This window comes from Balaenoptera musculus, chromosome 11 (assembly GCF_009873245.2).
Source record: "Balaenoptera musculus isolate JJ_BM4_2016_0621 chromosome 11, mBalMus1.pri.v3, whole genome shotgun sequence".
NCBI lineage: Eukaryota > Metazoa > Chordata > Mammalia > Artiodactyla > Balaenopteridae > Balaenoptera > Balaenoptera musculus.
The window spans coordinates 99969226-99991813 of NC_045795.1; the positions used below are offsets into that span (position 1 = coordinate 99969226).

A 22588-nucleotide genomic window follows, 5' to 3' on the forward strand; every position below is an offset into this window, starting at 1 on the left:
CTCTCCCCACACCTGTCCCTTGGGGAACCAGAAGTTTGCGTATCTTGCAGGTGGTTTTGTTTTAAACGGTGTGATGAGTACAGTTTCGCTATCGAATTGGCTGCGTGAAGGTCGGCTCTGTGTTGAATTCTTTTTCCATTACCTCCGCGAGGATCTCTCTTGAGGGCAGGTGTCATTTACAGCCCCCGCAGGCCTTTTGAATATGAAGTGCCCTTGAGCACCGGTTTTCCAGTTGTTGTAATGGGGCACGTCCACAAGGGGGCAGCACTTCTTCAGGCCCAACTGGTTACTCGGGCAACCAGAGCCATAGAGAAAGTCGCGTTCCCGGGTTGTAGATTAGGGTGGAATATCCAGAAGAAACAGCTAAGGGCTGGTGACTCATTGCTGCCTCCCTCTTCCCCTTTAACCCTCAGGCAAATCCCAAGCCCTGCCCACAAGGCAGTGCTGAGGAAGCTGTCGTTCGTAGATGGGGTATTCCGAGGAAAGAGGCTGCCGGTGGAAACCCAGAATCAGGAGACTTGGACACCAGGTGAGTTTTCAAAGCTTTTCCAGCCGGAAGGTCTGCCGGCCTTTGGGTGCACTCGGCTTGGTTGAGCTGCAGCACGGCCCACCTGGATCTGTAGGTCGTGGTCCCATCCCCAGAGAACCTGGCACTGCAGGTGCAAGGGGGTCTTATTTGCTGGCATATCCTACCCAGGTCCCTCAGCTCCGCCACAGTCCAGACTTGGGACACAAGGCTGTTCGGTATCCAGGGATTTGACAGTAGCAGAAGTCTTGGAGCCCTATGGGGAATATCTTTCGGATTTCTTTTCTTTTTAATTTTATTTTACATTGGAACTGAGTCAATTTACAGTGTTGTGTTTGTGTTGGCTGTACAGCAACCTGATTCAGTTATACGTATATAGATATCTATTATTTTTCCGATTCTTTTCCCATATAGGTTATAACTGATTGGTGAGTAGGGTTCCCTGTGCTAAGCAGTAGGTCCTTGGTGATTTTCGAGTTTACGTATATTCGTGTGTATATATTCATCCCTCCCTTTCTCCCTCCCTTCCCCGCCCACCTTTCCCCTCTGGTAAGCAGAAGTTGTTTAAGTTTGTGTGCCTGTTTCTCGTTTGTTAATGTGTTCATTTGTATCGATTGCTAGATTCCACCTCTATGTGATGTCATATGCTATTTGTCCTTAACTGTCTGACCTCCTCCACTTCGTGTGATCATCTCCAGTCCATGCATGTTGCTGCAGAAGGCATTATTTCATTGCTATTGTGGCAGAGTCATATTCCGTCCTGTATATGTACCATATCCTCTTTATTCGTCAGTCTGCTGTTGGACCTTTGGTTGCCTCCATGTCTTGGCTCCAGTAAATACTGCCGCAGCGAACAGGGGGGTGATGTGTCTTTTTGAATTTTGGTGTTTCTCCGCATAGAGGCCGAAGAGTGGGGTTGCCCGGTCATGTGGTAGCTTTATTTTAAGTTTTTTAACAAACCTCCATACTGTTCTCCCCCATGCCTGGTACCAATTTACCTTCCCAAAACCAGCGCAGGACGGTTCCCTTTTCTCCATGCCCTGTCCCGCCTTTCTTGTTTGTAGACTTTTTGATGATGGCCCTTCTGACGGGTGTGAGGTGATACCTCGTTTTGATTTTGATCTTACTTTCTGTAATCATTGGCAATGTGGACCTCTTTCCATGTGGTTACATAGCAAAACAGAACTAAGCAAAACGGTGTCCGTTAAACTTCCCTCTTGAAATGGCTTCTGGCAAGTCCTCCGTATTTTGAAATCTTTTTCGATTACCTACCGTAGGATGTTTCTTGAGGGTTGCTGTCATTTACAGCCCCTGCAGGCCTTTTGAATATTAAGTGCCCGTAAGCACAGGTTTTTTTTTTTTTTTTTAACATCTTTATTGGAGTGTAATTGCTTTACAATGGTGTGTTAGTTTCTGCTGTATCACAAGTGAGTCAGCTATATGTTTACTTATATCCCCATACCCCCTCCCTCTTGCGTCTCCCTTCGACCCCCCCAACCCACCGCTCTAGGTTTTCACAGAGCATAGAGCTGATCTCCCTGAAGTACCGGTTTTTAAGTTGTTGTTCCAGGATTTGTACACTAGGCGGCAGCACTGCTTCAGGCCCAACTCTGGTTACTGGGCAATCAGAGCCATAGAGAAAGTCCTGTTTCTGGGTTAGATATTACAGTGGAATGTGCCAGAAGAAACAGCTAAGGGCTGGCGTCTCATTGTTGCTTCCTCCTTACCCTTCAGCCCCAGGAAAATCCAAACCCTGCCCACACGGCAATGCTGAGGTACTGTCGTATGTAGGTGGGGGGATTCCGAGGAAGGAGGCTGCCGCTGGGAACCCAGCACCAGGAGACTTGGAGACCTGGTGACTTAATCAGAGCTCTTACAGCCGTAGGGTCCACCGGGCTTTGGGTGCACTCGGCTTGGTTGAGCTGTACGACGGCCCGCCTGGATCTGGAGATGGTGGTCCCATCCCCAGGGAAGCTGGCTCTGCAGGTGCAAGGGGGGCTCATTTGCTGGCACATCCTCCCCAGGTCCCTCAGCTCCGCCACAGTCTAGCCTTGGGACACAAGGCTGTTCAGGGTCCAGGGATGTGACACCAGCCCAGGTCACCGAGGCCTGTGGGGAATATCGTTGGGGTTTCTTTTGTGTGTGTGTGTTTTTCCCCCACACATTGTTCTTCATCCATTCATCCGTTGGTGGACACTTAGGTTGTTTACATATCTTGGGTACTGTAAGTGATGCTGCAGTAGATAAGTGGATGTAGATACCTCTTTGAATTAGTATTTTCCTGTTCTGCAGATAAACACCCGGAAGCGGATTTAGTGAGTCCTATGTTAGCTCTATTTTTAAATTTTTTGAGGAACCTCCGTGTTTTCCGTAGTGGGTGCAGAAATTTACATTCTCAGCGATAGTCTACATGTGTTCCATTCCCATCCTCCGCAACACATTTCTTTTGAAAACGGCCACTATAACAGTTGTAAAGTGATATCTCATTACAGTGTTGTTTGTATTGGAAAATTTCACAGATTTTCCTGAGCACACTGTACCTGTTTTGGATGTATACTTCCTGTCATTATAAGCCCACTCTCATGCTGTTATATTCCAGACTCTCCACATCCTCCAAGCCTCTCAAATAATTCCTTTACTCTCTAGCGCTCAGGAAGTTTAATTGACTCTAAATTAATTAATTTAGAAGCCCATTTGGCGGTGAGGGAGGAGGCATTCAAAACCATTCGCTGCCTCATTCACTGCGCACCTCGGTCAAGGAGCAAAAAAACCACCGGCTTCAGTTTTCCCATACTTAACAGTGGGGTGGAGAGCAAGGGGCGTAGTTCAACTTCGCTGGCGGAACTACCAGAGTCGTCAAAACGTCGCAAAATTACCCAGCCTCGCCTGGCCGGTTTTTCCTGCGCCTGCGCAGAATCCGCCGCTGGCCTGCGCTTGGGGATTCCCTTTCGTCCCCTCGAAGACTCGGCGCTCCTCCGTGGTCCGTCTGCCTTTCTTTCGTTTTAGGCGTCGACGCAGGCGCGCCTGTCGAGCGCCGAGCAGTCGATGGAGATGGTGGCCGCGACCGCTTGAGGGATCGTGGAGGCCCCGAGCTCGGGTCGGAGAATTGGACAGGCCTTCGCGGCTGTGGGACCGGGAAAGGTACACAGGGCTGGGCGTGCCTGCGGGGCTGGGCGCGGCTCTTGTCAGAAACCGGGCGGGCGGGCCGTGCGGGCGTGGGATCTGTGTGTGGTGGGTGTGACGTGCGTGGTGGGCGCTGGGGCTCTCGGGCCGCGCGTCTCGCTCGTGTGCCCGGGGTGTTTTTACTCTGTGGTTGCTTGGGGTTGTGTGAGCCCTGTAACGTTATGCGGCTGGGGCAGCGGGGGGCTGTCTCCAAGGAGCGTTTTTTGGGTCTTCTGGGGAGGTTTTAGGAGTTTGGGTTCGGGGTTGTGTGGTGCCTATGTGAAAGTTGTCGTGTGTGCTTTGTGGGGATGAGCCTTTTCACCCACCGCACTGTGGGTGCGGTGATGCGGCGCGTGCACGTCACGTGAGTTACGTGGAGGGTGGTCGGGCGGCCGGGGGATGTGTGGTGCTGCGGCCTGTGGCCGGCAGCACTCACGCTGGACGTGGAGTTGCAGGAGATGTGGGTTTTATTTGGACTTTGGACGTGATTTAGGGTGTGAGGGTCTCGCATATGTTGTGGACGTGGGCCTGGCTTGGTGGTTTGTGGTGGGTATTTGGTTTATTTGGTTATATGATTGTAGGGTTCGTCCGTTCATTCATTTATTCACCCTTGGAGCGTTGTTGAGATTCTCGGTGGTTTGTACGGGCACTGACCCGGGGGGTGTGGTGTTGGGAACGAGGACGTGGCTTGTGCTCTCAAACAGCTTACAGGCTGTCGGATTCAGTCGCTTGTGTACCTGTGATTACAATTGAGATAAATGCTATGAGGAGAGGTGCAGGGCTGCCCGATGGGAGAATGCGTCAAGCAAGACATTCTCGAGGAAGTGAGGGTTGTCTGAGATGCGGGAGAGTGTGTGTTGGTAGCGTGAGTGCATGGGAAGGAAGGGGGCTCGGGTGAACCACTGGCTGGGAGGGGCCGGGAGCTGCTCTTTCAGTGACCTTCTGTAAAAGGGGCTGAGATCTGAATGTATATAGCCATTGGGCTTTTTAGCTAGAGGAAGAAAACAGGGACCTCGTGTTTCATTTGTTTATTTCCTGGGTCACTGCCACTCTTCACTTTGGAGGGCTAGGCAGTTCCTCCTCCGTGGCCCTGTTAGCAGGTCCATCCACAGCTCAAAGCTGACGGTCATACATTCCCTCTCACTCTCTACTGTGGTTTGTGGCCTCAGGTTCTTGGGGAGAAATTTCTCTGCTTCCGTGGATTGGTTTTGTCCGCGTTTCCCTATGGCTGTGCATCTTTCTGAGGTGACATTGGAAGTGACTTTGCCGTGGCCGGATAAAACTGAAAATAACTTATTAAGCCCTGAATTGTATAAGCATCAGCTTCTTTTATTTTTGAAGCAGTGAGAACGTTAGGCTTGCTGGTTTATAAAGTCTAGTAAGTTTATTGGAGAAAAAGTACCCTACAAACGTAAGACACAGAATAGATTTTTCTTTTTGATCACTAGGTTTCTAATGCTCCTCCTTAGACTGAAGCTGGGATTTTGTTTGATTTGGTTTGGTTTGATTTTTAGGGCAGGCGCTATCCCTTTTACATCAGTGCCTTTTTTTTTTTTTTTTTTCATCAGTGCCTTTTTGACAGAGGTGCAAGAGCTCCATATATGTAGTTGAATAAATGCTCAAGGTAAAGAGAGTCAAATAAAAATTTGTGCTTGTTGATAACTATTTCAGACATTTACCCAGCGGCTAAAGTGGCATACAGATTATGCAGCTGGATCATTGGAATGAATGTTAGTGAATTGCCTTGGTATTGTGTTTACTGTTGAAGTTGTATTTTCCTTTCTTATCTTCAAGAATCTGTGCTTTCCCTTTCACTGAATTGCCATTGTCCAGTGATGTTCTCATATCTTAGAAAGTTTTGTGTTTTGGTCTAAGGATTCGAGAAAGCAGTTTGTGTTCTCAAACTTGCACTGAAAAATGTTAAGTACCCTTCCTGAACTGTGAAAAGAACAAGGAAAATTCTCAATTGCTGCTAATTTGCCTGAATTGGTTTCTTCCCGCTTCTTTCCTTTCTTAGGACTCCTACTCCAGAGAGGATACCTCATCCAGGGCCGTGATGCCACTTCCCCATCACCTGTATGCTGCTTGGTTAAGCTAATGCTGCGCATCCCTTGTCTCTTGTGGAGGAATCAAGCTGGCTCTTGGCATGAAGACCCTGCCTTGCGGGGGTTGAGAGTGACACTGCCATGGCTTCTCTGGATGACCCAGGGGAAGTGAGGGAGGGCTTCCTCTGCCCTTTGTGCCTGAAGGACCTGCAGTCTTTCTATCAGCTGCAGTCACATTATGAGGAAGAGCACTCCGGGGAAGACCGCGATGTCAAAGGGCAAATTAAAAGTAAGAGGCAAGGATTTTCTGCTTATCTCATTCTGTCACTGGGAGCTTTAACTCGTGGGATGGTTTTCATCAGCTACCATGTTGCCACCGTAATATGATAAACAATAGGAAATTAATAATAATAATAGAGAACATATTTCTAGTGCTTTCCATGTGCCAGGCATTATTCAAAATCTTCCAGTGTATTAACTTTATTTAATTCTCACGATAACTATGTGACTATGAGCCCCATCTTACTGATGAGGATACCAGACACAGAGAGATTAGACACAGAGATAACTTGCCTGAAGCTGCAAAGTGAGGTAGAGCCCGGCTTTGAACCTAGTAAGTGTAATTACTGTCCTCTGCTGTCTCTTGCTATAATGTTTGAATTACCTAACTGCCAGCCTAAGAGGGTTTGGGGTGGAATTCCTTTCCTTTGCTCTGTAAGTGGAGGCACATTGTACACCCATTCACCTGTCACAAATTCAGGCCTTCCTGCCATCCTTACTTCTTCAACTAGACCTTGTCCTCTGCAGCACAGGAAAAGGAAGATTATGGTTGAAATATAAGGAGTTAAACCCAAAAAGTTAAAACTTGGTTTTTGAGCTTCCAAGGACCCTCAGGTCCTGGAGGGTTGCAGAAAGAATTTTTCAAAGTAATTTTTGCTATACAGATTATTCATTTCCCGGACTTTAGATTCTAACTCCTAAGTATGATGCTGGTGCTCTGGAATTCACTTTCCTAGTGATTCAGTTAATAGCTGGCCACACTTCTGAAGGCAATGAGATTAAAAAGGTCTATTGCTGTATTCACAATTCTTTGTTGGGTGGGAGAGAAAGGAATGACCCATGTATTCCTAAGCGGACTCTGGCCTCCACACACGTGAGTCACATGCCCCTTGTAATCAAAGTCTCACTCCATGTCTCACTTTTCAGTTCCGAAAAAAAAGAGTTGTTGAAAGTATTAACATTTATAACTTCTGTCAAAAATATGACAAAGTCAAACATTTTCAAAATCCTGAAGGCTGCAATGGACTAGGTGGCTTCTGGCTATAGAGGCTGGAGCAGAGTCATAACTCTGAGGAGACAAGAAAGAAAAAAAAAAAAAGAGAAATGTATGTTCTTTCACATACGTTGTTATTTCATTTGACTCTCCCAGCAACCCTGCAGGAAGGTGTTGGTCTCATTTCATAGAGAAAAAGTGAGGCTCAGAGATGTGGAGTGACTTATCCAAGGTCAGATAGGAATTGACAGAGGTAGGCCTTGACCCCATGTCTTCCATCACCTCTAAGCCTAATGCTGCTCTTTGCACGTGGTATCACTGATGAGGTGAGGCCCTGTATTCCAGTCACAGCATGCACTACAGCTGGAAAACTAGCAAACGAAGGAACTGATTGTCTAAGTGTCCTTTGGATAACTGAAGGGCCTCCATGATTTTCAGTGAGCATCTAGTCTTAGTGCCAGCTCAACTGAGTCATATACCGTGATATCACTAAAACTTTGATGCCAGTGGGTGGAGAGGTTAGAGAATGTCCTCACATTCCTGTGATGACTGCCCTTGTATTAGGGGGAAAATGTGTAAGATTATCGAGGGAATAATAGATATAGGACCTTCTGCTGCTGACTGAAACGAAGTGAGGGTTGATCCTGAGTACTAGCTGGAGAGAAACCGGGAGGTTATCAAATTTAGTTTCTCTTTCTGTCAGTGTCTGTTTCTCTCTGCTTTTCTTTTTCTGCCTCCTTTGAGAGACAGTGAATTTCCTGCTGCTTTGGCTGTGAGGGGAAGACAGGCAAATGAATAAGGCACCTAGATTTTAGTCCCCTTTTCTTTCATGTAGCTCATAATCACAAAACATTTGCAAGAAGTCAAGATTTGGGCTTTCTTTTCACTAATGAAAAGGAGAAACTTGGTACTGAGTTGAAGAAATGCTTTGGGCCGATCAAATACTGGAAACTACCTCTTCAGGTGGAGTTCTTTCCTCCTACCTCTGCTTCCTTTACTTGGTTTGATGTGGGCTCTTGTGAAACCTGGGACTGGAAATAACTCTCAAAGATGATGGTAGCTAAGGGGCCAGGTTGCAAGCACTAAAGCCTGCTTTTATTAGGAAGGGCATTTCTAATTCTCTATTTAGTGTCCGTTACAATGGAAGGCTGCAAGAAAGACCTTCTTTGGTTGGCTCAAGCTTTGGTTCTAACTCTAACATAATCTCTTAAAACTAGCCTCACCATCCCTGACGAGGGCAGGTTATGGGCTACTTTCTCTCCTAACTCACAGTATCTCACATCAGAGGGAAACTATTTATGTATATAGCCCATTGTCTTCCTGGTGCCTTCACTAGGCTTACTTTATAGCTACCTTCTGCTATAAAAAAGCCATCCAAACCTTTCAGGAAGGATTCAGTGTCTAGTCCATTTTGTGTCAGGACATTTGCCTTATCTGAGATGCGTTTTTTTTAACAAAGCCTTTTCAGGACACAAGGGCTGTTAGTTGAATTTAACTTTCCTCATTCTCTCTGTTCCTCTTAATCAGCCTCTTTTTTAGGAAGCTTGAAATCTGGGAGACACTCTGGTGTTCATTAAGATTCTTATTCCATTTGTCTTGCTGGAATTTGGGAGGCAAGACCCAAGGCTAGGGAATGACTTACCAGGAGATAGACTATGCTATCCATAATGTCCTCGGGACTCCCCTGGTGGTGCAGTGTTTAAGAATCCGCCTGCCAATGCAGGGGACACGGGTTCGAGCCCTGGTCCGGGAAGATCCCACATGCGGCGGAGCAGCTAAGCCCGAGCGCCACAATTACTGAGCCTGAGCTCTAGAGCCTGCAAGCCACAACTACTGAGCCTGCGTGCCACAACTACTGAGCCTGCATGCCTAGAGCTGGTGCTCCACAACAAGGGAAGCCACCACAATGAGAAGCCCAGGCACCACAATGAAGAGTAGCCCTAGCTCGCCGCAACTAGAGAAAGCCCGAGCGCAGCAACGAAGACCCAATGCAGCCAAATAATTAATAAATAAATAAATAAATAAAAACATAATGTCCTCATATTCCTACTATTTAGCTCTCTCTCTTTACCTTTCGAGCTCTTGACTTGGCGTTTTTGTCCTCATAGAAGCACATAGTTCCTCTTGTCTACTTCCTTGGCCCCGAGCTGTTACAGTCCTTGAAATTCTCTAATTTTGTCTGAAATAGTCTCTTTTATCTTTTATGGCTCTAGGATTTTAGACTAGAGTTAATCATAATAATACTGCTGAAATCACAGTCTGCAGCTTTCTTATGGGACCCCAGACCCAAGAGTTCCCTTCCATACTACATATCTAAAGTACAGATCTTTGAATTCAAGAATCTCTACTTCAGAACCGATTTTCTGGTAGGGTTTGCTGATGTTCCTCAGCCTGCAGTTGAGTCTCTCCTTAACTTTATAATTGATTTAAGCAACAAGATCCCTGTAATGTATATGGGCTGGAGGATGGAATTGGACCAGTAAATGGGATTGTGACAGTGATTCTAGAAGTTTTCCTCCTTCCCTCATGTTACTTATGTCCTCAGAAAATGAAAGAACCCTGATACAGGGGAAGCCGTGAAATGCATTGGGACCCTGTTGATAGGTGAAATCTAAGTGCTCTTCCTATAGGACCTTGACTCTCTACTGGGTATTCTTCGTGGATTCATATGGTGTTTGTTCCATTTTTCAAGGTCTTGTCCAGAAGGCTAGGAAAGCAAAGAACAGGCTGTTGAAACGAGAAGGAGATGACCGAGCTGAATCAGGGACCCAAGGATATGAGTCTTTCAGCTATGGAGGGGTTGATCCTTACATGTGGGAACCCAGGAGCTGGTAAGAAATTCTTTTCATCTTCGTTCATTCATTCATTCATTCATTCAGCAAATGTTTATTGAACATCTATATGTTTTAAGAGTTAGCTGAAGAGACACCAGTAAATCAGAATGGCTGTAAGCTTCTGGACCTTGTGTTCTAGTGGGGGGAGAAAATGGACAAGAATGAGCTGGGCCTCTGCTTTGTGTTAGGCACTGCATTAAATTCTTTACATGTGAACTCTCATTTAATCCTTACTGAACTCCATGGGGACCTCCCAGGGTCAGACAGCTAGGAAACTGCAGAACTGGGGCAGGAATCCAGGTCTCTGACATCAGCCCAGGTGCAGTCCATTGACTGGGCTGTCTCTTCTTGTGTAGACATTGATTACCTGCCTACTGAGAAGCACTGGTTCATGCAACTTAATTTTCTGAAGCATGTAATTGTGGTATCATCTACTTACTTTCAAAATTACCATCTTTTCGGGATGATGAAAATGTTCTAAAATTTATTTTGGTGATGGTTGCACAACCCTGTCAATATACTAAAAGCCATTGAATTTGTATGCTTTAAATGGTGAATTGTATGTATTTGAATGATAACTCAGTAAAGCTTTTACCAAAAAGATCATGCCACATGGAGTTGAACTAGCTAATCTTAATGTCCTTTAACTGTTGAATGATAGTGATCATTATATAGTATTTTCTGTCCATGCGATGGGTAAATAATGATTCTGTCGTAGTAGTTTATTATACTTTGTTTTGTTTTTGGGCCGCTCTGCATGGCACGTGGGATCTTAGTTCCCCAACCAGGGATCGAACACGCGCCCCCTGCATTGGAAGTGTGGAGTCTTAACCATTGGACTGCCAGGGAAGTCCCATAGTACTTTATTATACTTTGATACTCATTATCTTGTTCACCTTTCACAAAAGCCTTGTGAGGTAGAAAGGGTAGTGATGCTCATTCCATTATAGATGAGAAAACAGGCTCTAAGAAGGCAAGTGATATTTACCCTGGGGTCAGCTACCAAATAGTGCTGCTGCAGGATGTGTCTTTTATTTTATTTTTTTAATAAATTTATTTATTTTATTTACTTTTATTTTTGGCTGTGTTGGGTCTTCGTTGCTGCACACAGGCTTTCTCTAGTTGCAGCGAGCAGGGCTACTCTTCCTTGTGGTGCGCGGGCTTCTCATTGCAGTGGCTTCTCTTGTTGCGGAGCACGGGTTCTAGGCGTGCGGGCTTCAGGAGATGTGGCACGTGGGCTCTAGAGCGCAGCCTCAGTAGTTGTGGCGTATGGGCTTAGTTGCTCCGCAGAATGTGGGATCTTCCCAGACCAGGGATCGAACCCATGTCCCCTGCCTTGGCAGGCAGATTCTTAACCACTGCACCACCAGGGAATCCCAGAATGTGTCTTTTTGGAAGAGGAAAGTCCTATAATTACACTATCCAATATGATAGCTACTAACTATATGTGGCTATTTAAATTTAAATAAATTAAAGTTAAATAAAATTAAAAGTCAGTTCCACAGCCACACATTAGCCACATTTTAAGTGCTCAGTCTCCAGGTGTGGCTAGGGGCTACCATGTTGGAGAGCGGAAACATTTTATTTTCATTATGGCAGGAGAAAAATGGCTTAAAAATGAGACTATACGCATATATTTATTAGTTACATATGAAAGACAATTAGAAACATGAAGGAGACTTTTCAAGCATATGAATTATTAGCTTTTTGGTAGCTTATTTCATGATTGCCAGTGTTAAATTATCAAGGTGATTTACTGATTAACTTGCCTGTTTCAGCAACTGAAGGAAGTCACAAATTACAAAAGGTCAAGTGAATGGCAAATTTTAAAATTAATATGTATTGTCACTCCTAAAAATTCAAAACTAAAATTTAATTAGGTGTTAAAGTTGATTAGGGAAGAAGAAAAGCATGGATGGTTAAGAGTGTAGCGTAAAGATCTAGATATGGAAAAGCAGCGGTCCCCAACCTTTTTGGCACCAGGGACCGGTTTCGAGGAAGACAGTTTTTCCACAGACAGGGGTGGAGGGTGGATGGTTCAGGCGGTAATGCGGGCGATGGGAGGGATGGTGCAGGTGGTAATGCGGGCGGTGGGGAGCGATGGGGAGCTGCAGATGAAGCTTTGCTCGCTCCCTTGCCTTCCACTCACCTCCTGCTGTGTGGCATGGGCTGGGGACCCCTGTGGTAAAGTACCTAAATGAATAGGCCATCATTGGGTGGAAGAAATGAACTGAGTGCTGGGAGGGTTGGGGGGCAGGGCCGGCTTTCAGAAGAGGTGAGATTGAGCAGGTTATATTTCAGATGAACTGAGACAACAGGCTACTTGGTTCCATTTGTGTGAGGAGGTTTGTCCTGGGTCTTGGCTGCTGGACTGAGAAGTTACCAGTTTAACTAGCCCCCTCCAAGGGCATCTATTAGTGTTTACATTTTGAGAAGGATTGTTTTTATTCTGATGAAAAACCATATTGTACCAGCCTTGAAAAGGACAGAAAAGTATGAGATGTTTAAAAATCGCCCATAACGTTACTGCCTTTTTATTTAACAAAAATTCATGTGACAGGCAGTATTCTAAGGATTTTATAAATTTTAACTTCTTTAGTCCTGATAACAGCCCTGTGGAGTAGGTACTACTGTTTTCCCCATGTTATAGCTGAGTACTCCAAGTTACAGAGAGGTTAGGAACTTGTCCAAGGTCACACAGTGTGTGGCAGAATTGAAACTTGAGCACAGGCTGGCTCCAGAGTTCAACCTCTGTCCTTAAGGTCTTTCCTATCATACTTTGTGGCCCCAAGGTGACCATAGTTAACATTTTAGCAAATTTCCTTCCATTTGCTTTTCTAGTTTTTTAATTTTTAGTAAGACTCTAATGGACTTCCCTGGCGGTCCAGTGGTTAAGACTCCGTGCTCCCAACGTAGGGGGCCCAGGTTCAATCCCTGGTTGGGGAACTAAGATCCCACATGCTGCACGGTGCGGCCAATAGATAGATAAATAAATAGATAAATATAATACAATCCTAGAATGTTTGAAATTCAAGGTAGAGAGGCTCCCTCAGGGAAACGACAAGTCGTTTATGTCACCACCTCCCCTCCTAGGTGCTGTGAGAAGCCATCTTTCCGACTTCAAAAAACACCGAGCTGCCAGAATTGACCACTATGTCGTTGAAGTCAATAAATTAATAATCAGGTTAGAGAAGGTAAATTCTTTTGTTTTAAAACACTTTTTTTCTGCAAGTATAAATTTTCTGGGGGGAGAATTACATTTCTGTAGCATGTGTCTTGTATATTGTGTATGTCCCATGCTGGCAAGGAAGCGCCCTACCTAGAGCTGTGCTGAGGACGTGGTGGATGGTTCCAGCCTGGGCTGGCTTTACTGAAGGCAGTGGCCCAGGTTGATGACTGGCCACATATCCGGCTTCCCTTTTACTTCCTATGAAGCCCACTTGGCTGCTGGACAGCCTTTCTGCCTTTAGATCCTTTCCTCGTTTGGGTGTCCCAGGGACAATCACGCAGTGAGGCATAGTGTGTGATACCATGTGATGGCAAACAGAGAGGCTAGTAACCAGGCGTGAGAGGAGTACCCTGCCAGGGCCACTGTGCAGTGTGGGAGCCTCTCGTCCTGTGGTTGGTTTAAGAGTGTGTCTTCAATACCACGATTGCTGTTTACTTTAACCCTGGAAATGCTTGTTGTGTATAAGCTGGGTTGTGTGGTGGGCATGGCAGCAACCACACGGGTTCAGTTCTTCATGTGTACTTCGTAGGGCAGAAATATGTGACCACTTTCATTGTCCAGGAGGACTGTGGCGAATCGGGGGGTTCCCATTGCTTTCAGTAGCACCCCACCGTTGTCCTTGCCTACCCCTGGTTATTGCTTAAGCGGGGTAACTGACAATAAAGAGATTGGAATGGGTCATGGGAAGGGAGGTACCTTCTGGATGCAAAGCTATACTCTATCCCCTATTAAAGTTGTTTTTGTGACATTTTGGGGTTGGAGACGACAGATAAGACTTGAGCAATGCTGGTGTGCTCATTCCCACTTGATGCCTCTGCCTGTAGAAAGTGTATACACCACCAGATAATTCTTTCTGGCACTTTTTTCTCCTTGTCAGCTCATGCATTTGACAGACAAATACTGAGTCTGCGAAAGATCCGAGGTAACTCTAGAACTTTGCTCACATTCCTTCTATTCTTTATCTTTCTTCTTGACCAGATCTCCTTTTTAAAATGGCCTACATTTATGTTTGTTTGGTTTTTGTTTTGTTCTTCCCAAAGCAATAGAAAAGTCCGTGGTGCCTTGGGTCAACGACCAGGATGTCCCCTTCTGTCCAGACTGTGGGAATAAGTTCAGCATCCGCAACCGCCGCCACCACTGCCGCCTCTGTGGGTCTATTATGTGCAAGAAGTGTATGGAGCTCATCAGCCTTCCCTTGGCAAGTAGGTGATGGGGAGGCAGGCCCTGGACCCTGATCTCCTTTTGAGACTAACTTGTTTACTAATTACCACTGGGTGATTTGGGGGACTTTTTTTTAAAATTAATGGCCCATGGGATCTTCATTCATTTACTTGTTTATTCCTTGAAGCCCATTACAGCCTACGCCCTGTGTTAGGGACCCGTGATTCAGTGGTCTGTAACAGAGGGTGGCAGACTTTTCCCATAAAAGATCAGGTAGTAAATATTTCAGGCTTTGTGGGCCACATACGGTCTCTGTCACATTTCTTCTTCTGTTTTAAACAACCCTTTTGAAGTGTAAAAACCATATGTAGCTTGAGGGCCATACAAAAACAGCCTGGACTTGGCTTGCAGGTTGTTGTTTGCCCACGTCTGGTCTATAAGCATCATCCATTCCTTCAGGGAGTCCAGCGTCCAACAGGGGAGACACACTCACAAACAAGTGCTTCATAAAGAGACAGGTATGATGAGAGAAGTTGTGTCAGGCATGTGGGAGAGTTGACGGAATCTTTTTTTTTAATAAATTTATTTATTTATTTATTTATTTATTTTTGGCTGTGTTGGGTCTTCATTGGTGCTAGCAGGCTTTCTCCATTTGCGGCGAGCGGGGGCTACTCTTCTTTGTGGTGCACAGGCTTTTCATTGTGGTGGCTTCTCTTGTTAGGGAACATGGGCTCTAGGCGCGTGGGCTTCAGTAGTTGTGGTGAGCGGGCTCAGTAGTTGTGGTGAGCGGGCTCTAGAGCACAGGCTCAGTAGTGGTGGCGCACGGGCTTAGTTGCTCCGCGGCATGTGGGATCTTCCCGGACCAGGACTCGAACCCGTATCCCCTGCATTGGCAGGTGGATTCTTAACCACTGCGCCACCAGGGAAGTCCCGAGTTGATGGAATCTTTGTCAGCTCTGCTTGAAGTGGCAGGTGAGGCTCTGAGAGGAGACTGTAGGAGATGGTCTTGAAAAATGAGCAGCGGGCTAGTCCTTTCCTTTGAGCAAAGAGTCACAGACAGCTCACTGTCATATAGAATAGGCTGTAATGTCGTAATATGAGAGCCACTGAGCGCTGCTGAGGCCGCTGCAGAGGCTGGAGAAGAGGGAGAGTGTGGGTGCTCAGGGTCGGGAGGTGACGTTTGAGAGGAGCCTTGAAACACAACTGGGACTGCAGAGAGGTGGGGCAGGCAGGCATCCTGGGGAGAGTGAAGAGCTGGTGCACAGGCGTGGGATGTGGAAAGGCCCGGGGAAGGTTAGTAGATGAGCAGGTACAGTAGTTGGGGGTGTGAAACACTGCTTGAGAATGTGGGAATGAGGCTGTAAAGGTTAGGTGGAACCCAGTGGTCCCAATGGTCCAGAACTTTGAATCTCAGCTGGTTAAAGGTTGCTAAAGATGATCTCATGGGGTTTTGGCTAATTCTGGGACTTTTGGGGTGATTTTGCAACCCTGGAGAGTTCTGCTGACTCTGCATGTACTGTTGGCTGCAGGATGTCTGGATAACATGGGACAGAAGCAGATGCTTCCTCTGTCGAGCTCTGATGTCCAGCAGGCTCGCATTACCTTGATACTTCCCCTTTCTCCCTGAGGCGACTCCCTGTCTTACCTGAGACTTTATAAACTATGTTTTGGGGACACTCTTCACCGTCCTTCTTTTGGGCTAATTAACTGACATTTACTGGGCAGCTGCTATGAGGTGGCCCTGTTGGAAAAAATATAGGGGTGCAGCTATGAATAAGACAGTTTCTACCCTCAGAATCACAGATTCCTAGGGCAGCTCTGGGGTGTACATAGAGCTATCACTACAGGGAAAAGTGGGAAGTGCTCCACGAGGGGCGACGTGGTAGAAACTGATAGAAAGGCAGATTGTTTTTGCCTCAGGGAATTGGGGGGGGCTTCCGGGAGGATGTGCCATTTGAGCTGAGCTTTGGAAGGGATAGGAGTCTGGCGTTTGGGCGTGGGGGAAGGCCGTGGAGGATAGTCCAGGGAGAGCCTGGGTTGTGTCTGAGGCACGGGGCAGATGGAGCAGGGCAGTAGGTGGTAAGGCCAGGTTAGGGGTGGGCTTCCGAGCCTCGAAGACAGACTGTCCTAGGCTGCCTGGCTCTTTGCCGGCTGCACTGGGCGTCCATCCCACCTCAGAGCCTGAGCCCGGGAAGGCAGAGGTGTGGGTGCTTCTCGCCTGTGGGCAGAGCCTGCTCTCGTGCCACGCCCACCGTTGGACTCCACTGCTGTCGTGGCTGGTGGGGTGATTGGAGGCTGCGGGCTCACTGCTGCCTGTCCTGTGTTGTGCTTTACAGACAAGCTCACCAGTGCCAGCAAGGACTCCCTGAGCACTCATACCAGCCCCAGCCAGTCACCCAACAGTGTCCACGGCTCCCGCCGGGCCAGTATCAGCAGCGTGAGCAGCGTGAGCTCTGTCCTGGACGAGAAGGATGACGACCGGATCCGCTGCTGTACACACTGCAAGGACACACTACTCAAGAGAGAGCAGCAGATCGACGAGAGGGAGCACACCCCTGACATCGTGAAGCTCTACGAGGTGATTCGTGTGTGGTCTTGAGTCTGATTAGAGAGATTTGGCTGTTGCTTATATACGTGCCTGCAGATTTTGGAGAATGCTTTGGGAAGTCATTCCTTTGAATCATTTTTAGTTTCTGCCAAAGGGCACTAGCTAGGGCCCTGGGTGAGTCGCAGAGTCACTGGGTATGTTGCAACAAGCTTGTTCCCTCGCCCTTCCATGCCCACTTGACAGCGGGGGTGGTTAGGGGCTTCCATGGCCCAGGGGCAAGAGGAGGAAGGGTGGTTGCCATGCGTTGTGGACAAGTTCTGTGGGTGGGCAGGAGCTGGAGCTGGTGGTGAAGAGTGGGCTGGAAGAGACCTGCCACACTCACTTGGGAGTTTGAGAAACTGCCCAGAGGCTTAGAGCTTCCTCTTTTAAGTCTATTCAAATGCCTCAGCTCTCATTACCACCAGCAACCCTGGAATGCCTTCAGTAGGTGCTGCTTTAAAGGAGCAGAGTATGGTGCCAGAAGCTGGGATTTAGAGTCAGACTGGGTGTGAGCCTGGCTTGGCCTCCTAATGGCCAGGTGAGGCCTGCAAGATGAGAAGGATGAGCCAGGTGGGGGTTGGGCAGGGAGGTGGTAGGAAACGGGGAGGAGGAAACCAGCCCGGGCGTCGGAAGCAGTTTGTGCAAAACTGAACAGTGGAGGGGTGTGTTCTTTTTTTTTTTTTAATAGATTTTATTTATTTATTTATTTATTTTTGGCTGCATTGGGCTTCATTGCTGCGCGTGGGCTTTCTCTAGTTGTGGCGAGCAGGGGCTACTCTTCGTTGTGGTGCGCGGGCTTCTCATTGCGGTGGCTTCTCTTGTTGCGGAGCACGGGCTCTCGGCGCGCGGTCTTCAGTACTTGTGGCACGTGAGCTTCAGTAGTTGTAGCACGTGGGCTTCAGTAGTTGTGGCTCGCAGGCTCTAGAGCGCAGCCTCAGTAGTTGCAGCGCACGGGCTTAGTTGCTCCGCGGCATGTGGGATCTTCCTGGGCCAGGGCTCGAACCCGTGTCCCCTGCATTGGCAGGCAGATTCTTAACCACTGCGCCACCAGGGAAGCCCCAAGGAGGGATGTGTTTTTGTCTGATGATCACTGAATGGTCACTGGTAGCAGTTCTGCGGGTCAGAGTGGCTGTATTTCTGAAACCACCGTGAAAATACTCAGGATACTAGAAATGGTGTTAATTAAACCCTTGCTGAGCTGCAGATGTAGCCATTGGCCGTCCTTTATGTGGAGTTCACGATCTGATAACTCATTTTTGTAAATAGCTGCCGTGCTTTTGGCTTCCTTCTTTTTTGAAGTGCGCCCTGGCAGTGCCTTGTGCTGGGATCTGGCGTCACCTGGCAGATAAAGGACATAGCAACTAATTTCTTTTCTCTACCTTGGTTAACTCAGATGACTTGTGTCCTGGAAGGCCTTGCTCCTCTCAGAAACATCCGGTCAAAAGTTCACCCTTGGGCTTCCCTGGTGGCGCAGTGGTTAAGAATCCGCCTGCCAATGCAGGGGACACGGGTTCAAGCCCTGGTCCGGGAAGATCCCACATGCCACGGAGCAAGTGCTCCACAACTACTGAAGCCCATGCGCCTAGAGCCTGTGCTCCTCAACAAGAGAAGCCACCGCAATGAGAAGCCCGCGCACCACAACGAAGAGTAGCCCCCGCTCGCCACAACTAGAGAAAGCCCGCGCACAGCAACAAAGACCCAACGCAGCCAAAAATAAATAAATAAATGTATTAAAAAAAAAAAAAGTTCACCCTTGCTTTCTTTCCTTCCTGCAAGGTTTTCTTGTAGAGTAGGTCTAAATCAGGAAATTGATAACAAGAAACAAAACAAAACAGAACTAAAAACCGCTCTCTGCACTTTTTGCATTTTATAAAACTGCACATTTTAAATACATCTCTGTTGATTCAGCATAACCTCTGGGTAGGCTTTTCTATACCTTGAGAGCACAACTCATCTCTTCTTTTTTGTTCTTAGAAATTACGACTTTGCATGGAGAAAGTTGACCAAAAAGCTCCTGAATACATCAGGATGGCAGCATCATTAAAGTAAGCTATTCCTCTCTGTTTTACTAATTTAGTGGTGACTGTTTTCTGGCATTTTAGGTCAATTCTTTAGTAGGTGAAAATGAAATTCCTAACTCTGCCCAGGCTTTTCTTCTGCCACCGACTGCAGAGAATCTTCGTCATATCTGTATTTCTTTGGGGTGCATGTTGCAGTCCTGTGTAGTCATGTTCAGTCATGTGACCCCAGCTTTTCTGATTGAGCGGGTTTAGGAAGGGCCTTGGATGATAAGCACCACTGCCAAGTGCAGCATCCGGAGGTGGGCAAGGGCACTGTGCCTCGTGCTTGTGCCTGGGTCGATGCCACTTCAGGGTGACGTTGAGGTGTCAGGGCTGAGAGCAGACATTTCCTTTAGGTCAGGGGTTGGCAGACTTCGGCCCTCGGGCCTCATCTAGTGTGCCGTCTCTTCTTTTAAAATTAAGATTTAATTCACACACCATAAAATTCACCCTTTTAAAGTGTACAGTTCAGTGGTTTTGGTACAACCATCACATCACATTTAGTACAACATTCACAAAATTGTATGCCCGTCACCACTGTCTTAATTCTGAAACACTTTCATCATCCTAGTAAGAAACCCCATACCCATTAGCAGTCACTGCTCCTTCTCCCTTTCTCTGGAAACCACTAGTCTGCTTTCTGTCTATGGATTTGCCTAGTTTGGATATTTCATTTAAATAGAATCATAGATATATGATCTTTTGTGTCTTGCTTTTTTCACAATGTAAAGTTTTCGAGATTCATCCCTATTGTAGCATGGTTTAGTGCATCATTCCTTTTGTATGAAGGCACTGTGTGGGTAGACCACATTTTGTTTATCCATTAGTCCCATGGTGAACATTTGGGTTTTTCCACTTTTGGCTATTGGGAATAATGCTTCTATGAATATTCATGATAGGTGTTTTGTGGACATATATTTTTATTTCTCTTGGGTATATACCTAGGAGTGGAGTTCTTGGGTCATATGTTAACTCTGTGTTTAACTTTTTGAGGAACTTCCAGACAGTTTTCCAAAATGACTGCACCATTTTACATTCCCATCAGCAGTGTATGAGACCTTCAATTTCTCCACATTCTTGCCCACACTTATTATTGCCACTTGTTTTTTATAAATAAAATGTTATTGGGACACAGCCATGCCCGTTTGTTTGATTACTGTAGCTGATTTTGCACTACAGCGGCAGAGTTGAATAGTTGCAACAGAGACTGTATGGGCCTCCGTAGCTGGGGGGAGCTACCATTGCTGAGCATGCTTCCAGGTGTCTAACTCTTACACCTCCAAAGACCAGTTCTGCAGTGCTTTAAGTAAGTGCCTTTCAGTCTGTCACTCACTCACTCAGTGGATATTTATCAAGCACGAGTTATGTGCCAAGTGCTGTTCTGGGTGCTGGGGCTGCAGCAATGGACTGTGAAGACAGCTTCATTATCATGGGAGTGCAGACCGTAACCAAGTGAACAAGTAACGCACATGATAATAATGCCAGGTATGATAGGTGCTCCGAGGAGAATACAGTTGGTTGATGTGACTGAGACCAGGGCAGTGATTTCAGATTTGGGCCAACCCTGTTATTTTCCACATGACTTGGCGTTATCAAGACAAAGTGCAAGTCTTCTTAGTTCTGATCTGATGTTCTTTTTGCAAACTGTGCAGTTAGAGATGATGAAACGACTTTACTGAATCTGCAGATTACAGCACACACCAAGATTTTTCCAGCTAGGGCTGCCTTATAGATGGAAAACAGGTAAACACAGCAGTTCTTTCTGCTTATTTAACTTAAATAGCTGCTGCCTCAGGAAGGGAGTTGAGTGGCCATTGCTGAGGCTGGATTAATAGCTTGGAGATCATTTGAAATGTTTCTCTTCACAGTAAACATTGTTTAAGCTTGTCCCATGTGCTAGTTACTAGGGGTATAAAAATGAAAAGCCATAATCACTGCACTTGGAGTTCAGCAGTCTGGTGGGAATGGCAGACTCGTAAAGGAACAATTCTAAGACCACATGATAACTGTTGCTGTTCCTCTGAGACTGGGGTTAAGCCACCTCTGGCCTTCCCTGATGTCCCCTCCTCCATCCTGGGCAGAGTTACTCCCTCTCACCTCCTTTCTTGAGTTGGAGTCCAAGTGTTTTTCTCACACAGGGAGCAATTGTGCGTGAGAACCAGGAGCATGGGGCAACTGACACAGTGCCACGCGGGCCATGGCTTGGATTCCTTGGTCAGCTTTCCTATCATTCCTCCGCTCCGTGGGTAGTCTTTGAGTGAGAAAAGAAAGTTCCTTCTCCTCTTATGTGGTCTAACCAACTCATTTAGTAAACCACTTCATCCGTCTTACTAGATGCACTGAAATTGTTCAGGGAAAGTAGGCTGAAGTAGATTCAGTCACATTTATTTTGGCAATGAGCTTAGGAGCTGGTCCTCAAAGACCTCGGCACTAGTGTGTCCCTATGGTGTCTGCAAATTAAAAGCAGTTTCTAGTTGATTAGCACTTATATTTTGAAAAGGAATGAGCACTGCAATATATACAAGAGTCTGAAATGCCATTTGGAGAGAATTAACTGTCTACCCCTCTGTGAGTCCTTTCACACCACACTGTCCATTCAGTGCGATGACACTTAGATCAAACATCTCTGTGATTTCTCCCTAGTGCTGGAGAGACAACCTACAGTCTGGAACATGCCAATGACCTTAGAGTGGAAGTGCAGAAAGTGTATGAGCTAATAGACGCTTTAAGGTAAGGTCTGTTAGGTGATGTCTTACGTGCTGCCTTGAGTGGAGGAGGTGCTGTGCTAATGAGTGGTGGGCGGCCAGCAGACCTGAGCTTACCCAGTCCTGGTGCTAGTGGGAGTGTGTGAGGAGGAGGCTGAGGGAGTTGCCAGCTCTGGCGCTCAGTGCATCTCAGTAACTTTCGGTTAAGGATTTCTACTGTTCATTATTATTAAAGGAATAGGAGCTGATTGACACCAGCTGTGTGCCAGTCACTGACTACTTCCACACAGAGTAGCTCCTTTATCATACCACAGTTACCCTGTGTGGTAGAGATTAACATCCCCATTTTATAGGTGAGAGAATGCACCACAGCTAGAAGAAGTGCTGGAGCCCAGATGGACACCCAGATTCTTTCCTTCAAGTTGGCTGCTGCCTTGTTTTTTTTGGCCACGCTGTGCAGCTTGTGGGATCTTAGTTCCCCGACCAGGGATCGAACCCAGGCCCATGGCAGTGAAAGCGCTGAGTCTTAACCACTGGACCACCAGGGGAGTCCCAGTCGCTGCTTTTTAAATGTGGATTGGCTGTTGGGGTTACATCAGCCCTTTGCAGCATAGGAAGTACTGTGACTCAGAACAGAGATGCAGAACCCTTGTCCATCCGTACGTGCAGGACTAGCTACATGGTTTTAGGGTCTGTTGCAAAATGAAAATTCAGGTCCCTTGTTCAAAATGAAGGATTGTAAGACAGTGATAGCAGAATATGAAACCAAGCACAGGGCCCTTCTGCCGTGCTGGTCACTCACCCGCGACGCTGGCCCTGCACCAGTGGTCAGCGCCTCAATGGCTGAGTGTTTGTCGTTCACCCTGTGCTTGTTTGGGGCCTTGGGTACAGCCAAAGGGTAGGAAGTGGGCTTTGCCTGCAAGGGCATTTCAGTGGAGTCTCTAACCCATTTCTCTACACATGTTGCTGGCATGCAAGCCTGGTGACTCGGGACTTTTCACCCATG

The 22588-nt window shown here is 46.8% G+C and overlaps 1 protein-coding gene across 1 annotated transcript in view; it reads left to right on the forward strand.

The window, feature by feature from the left end:
- The first annotated feature begins 423 nt into the window (after positions 1–423).
- RBSN (rabenosyn, RAB effector) overlaps positions 424–22588 on the forward strand; it is a 28633-nt gene continuing 6468 nt past the window's right edge. The window contains exons 1-11 of the mRNA XM_036870201.1: positions 424–529; positions 3533–3667; positions 5706–6022; positions 9699–9834; positions 12929–13034; positions 13715–13718; positions 13947–13991; positions 14110–14271; positions 16567–16808; positions 18792–18862; positions 21521–21607. Coding sequence (XP_036726096.1) covers positions 5875–6022; positions 9699–9834; positions 12929–13034; positions 13715–13718; positions 13947–13991; positions 14110–14271; positions 16567–16808; positions 18792–18862; positions 21521–21607 — 1001 coding nt within the window. The 5' untranslated portion in view covers positions 424–529; positions 3533–3667; positions 5706–5874. The remainder of the gene's footprint in view (positions 530–3532; positions 3668–5705; positions 6023–9698; positions 9835–12928; positions 13035–13714; positions 13719–13946; positions 13992–14109; positions 14272–16566; positions 16809–18791; positions 18863–21520; positions 21608–22588) is intronic.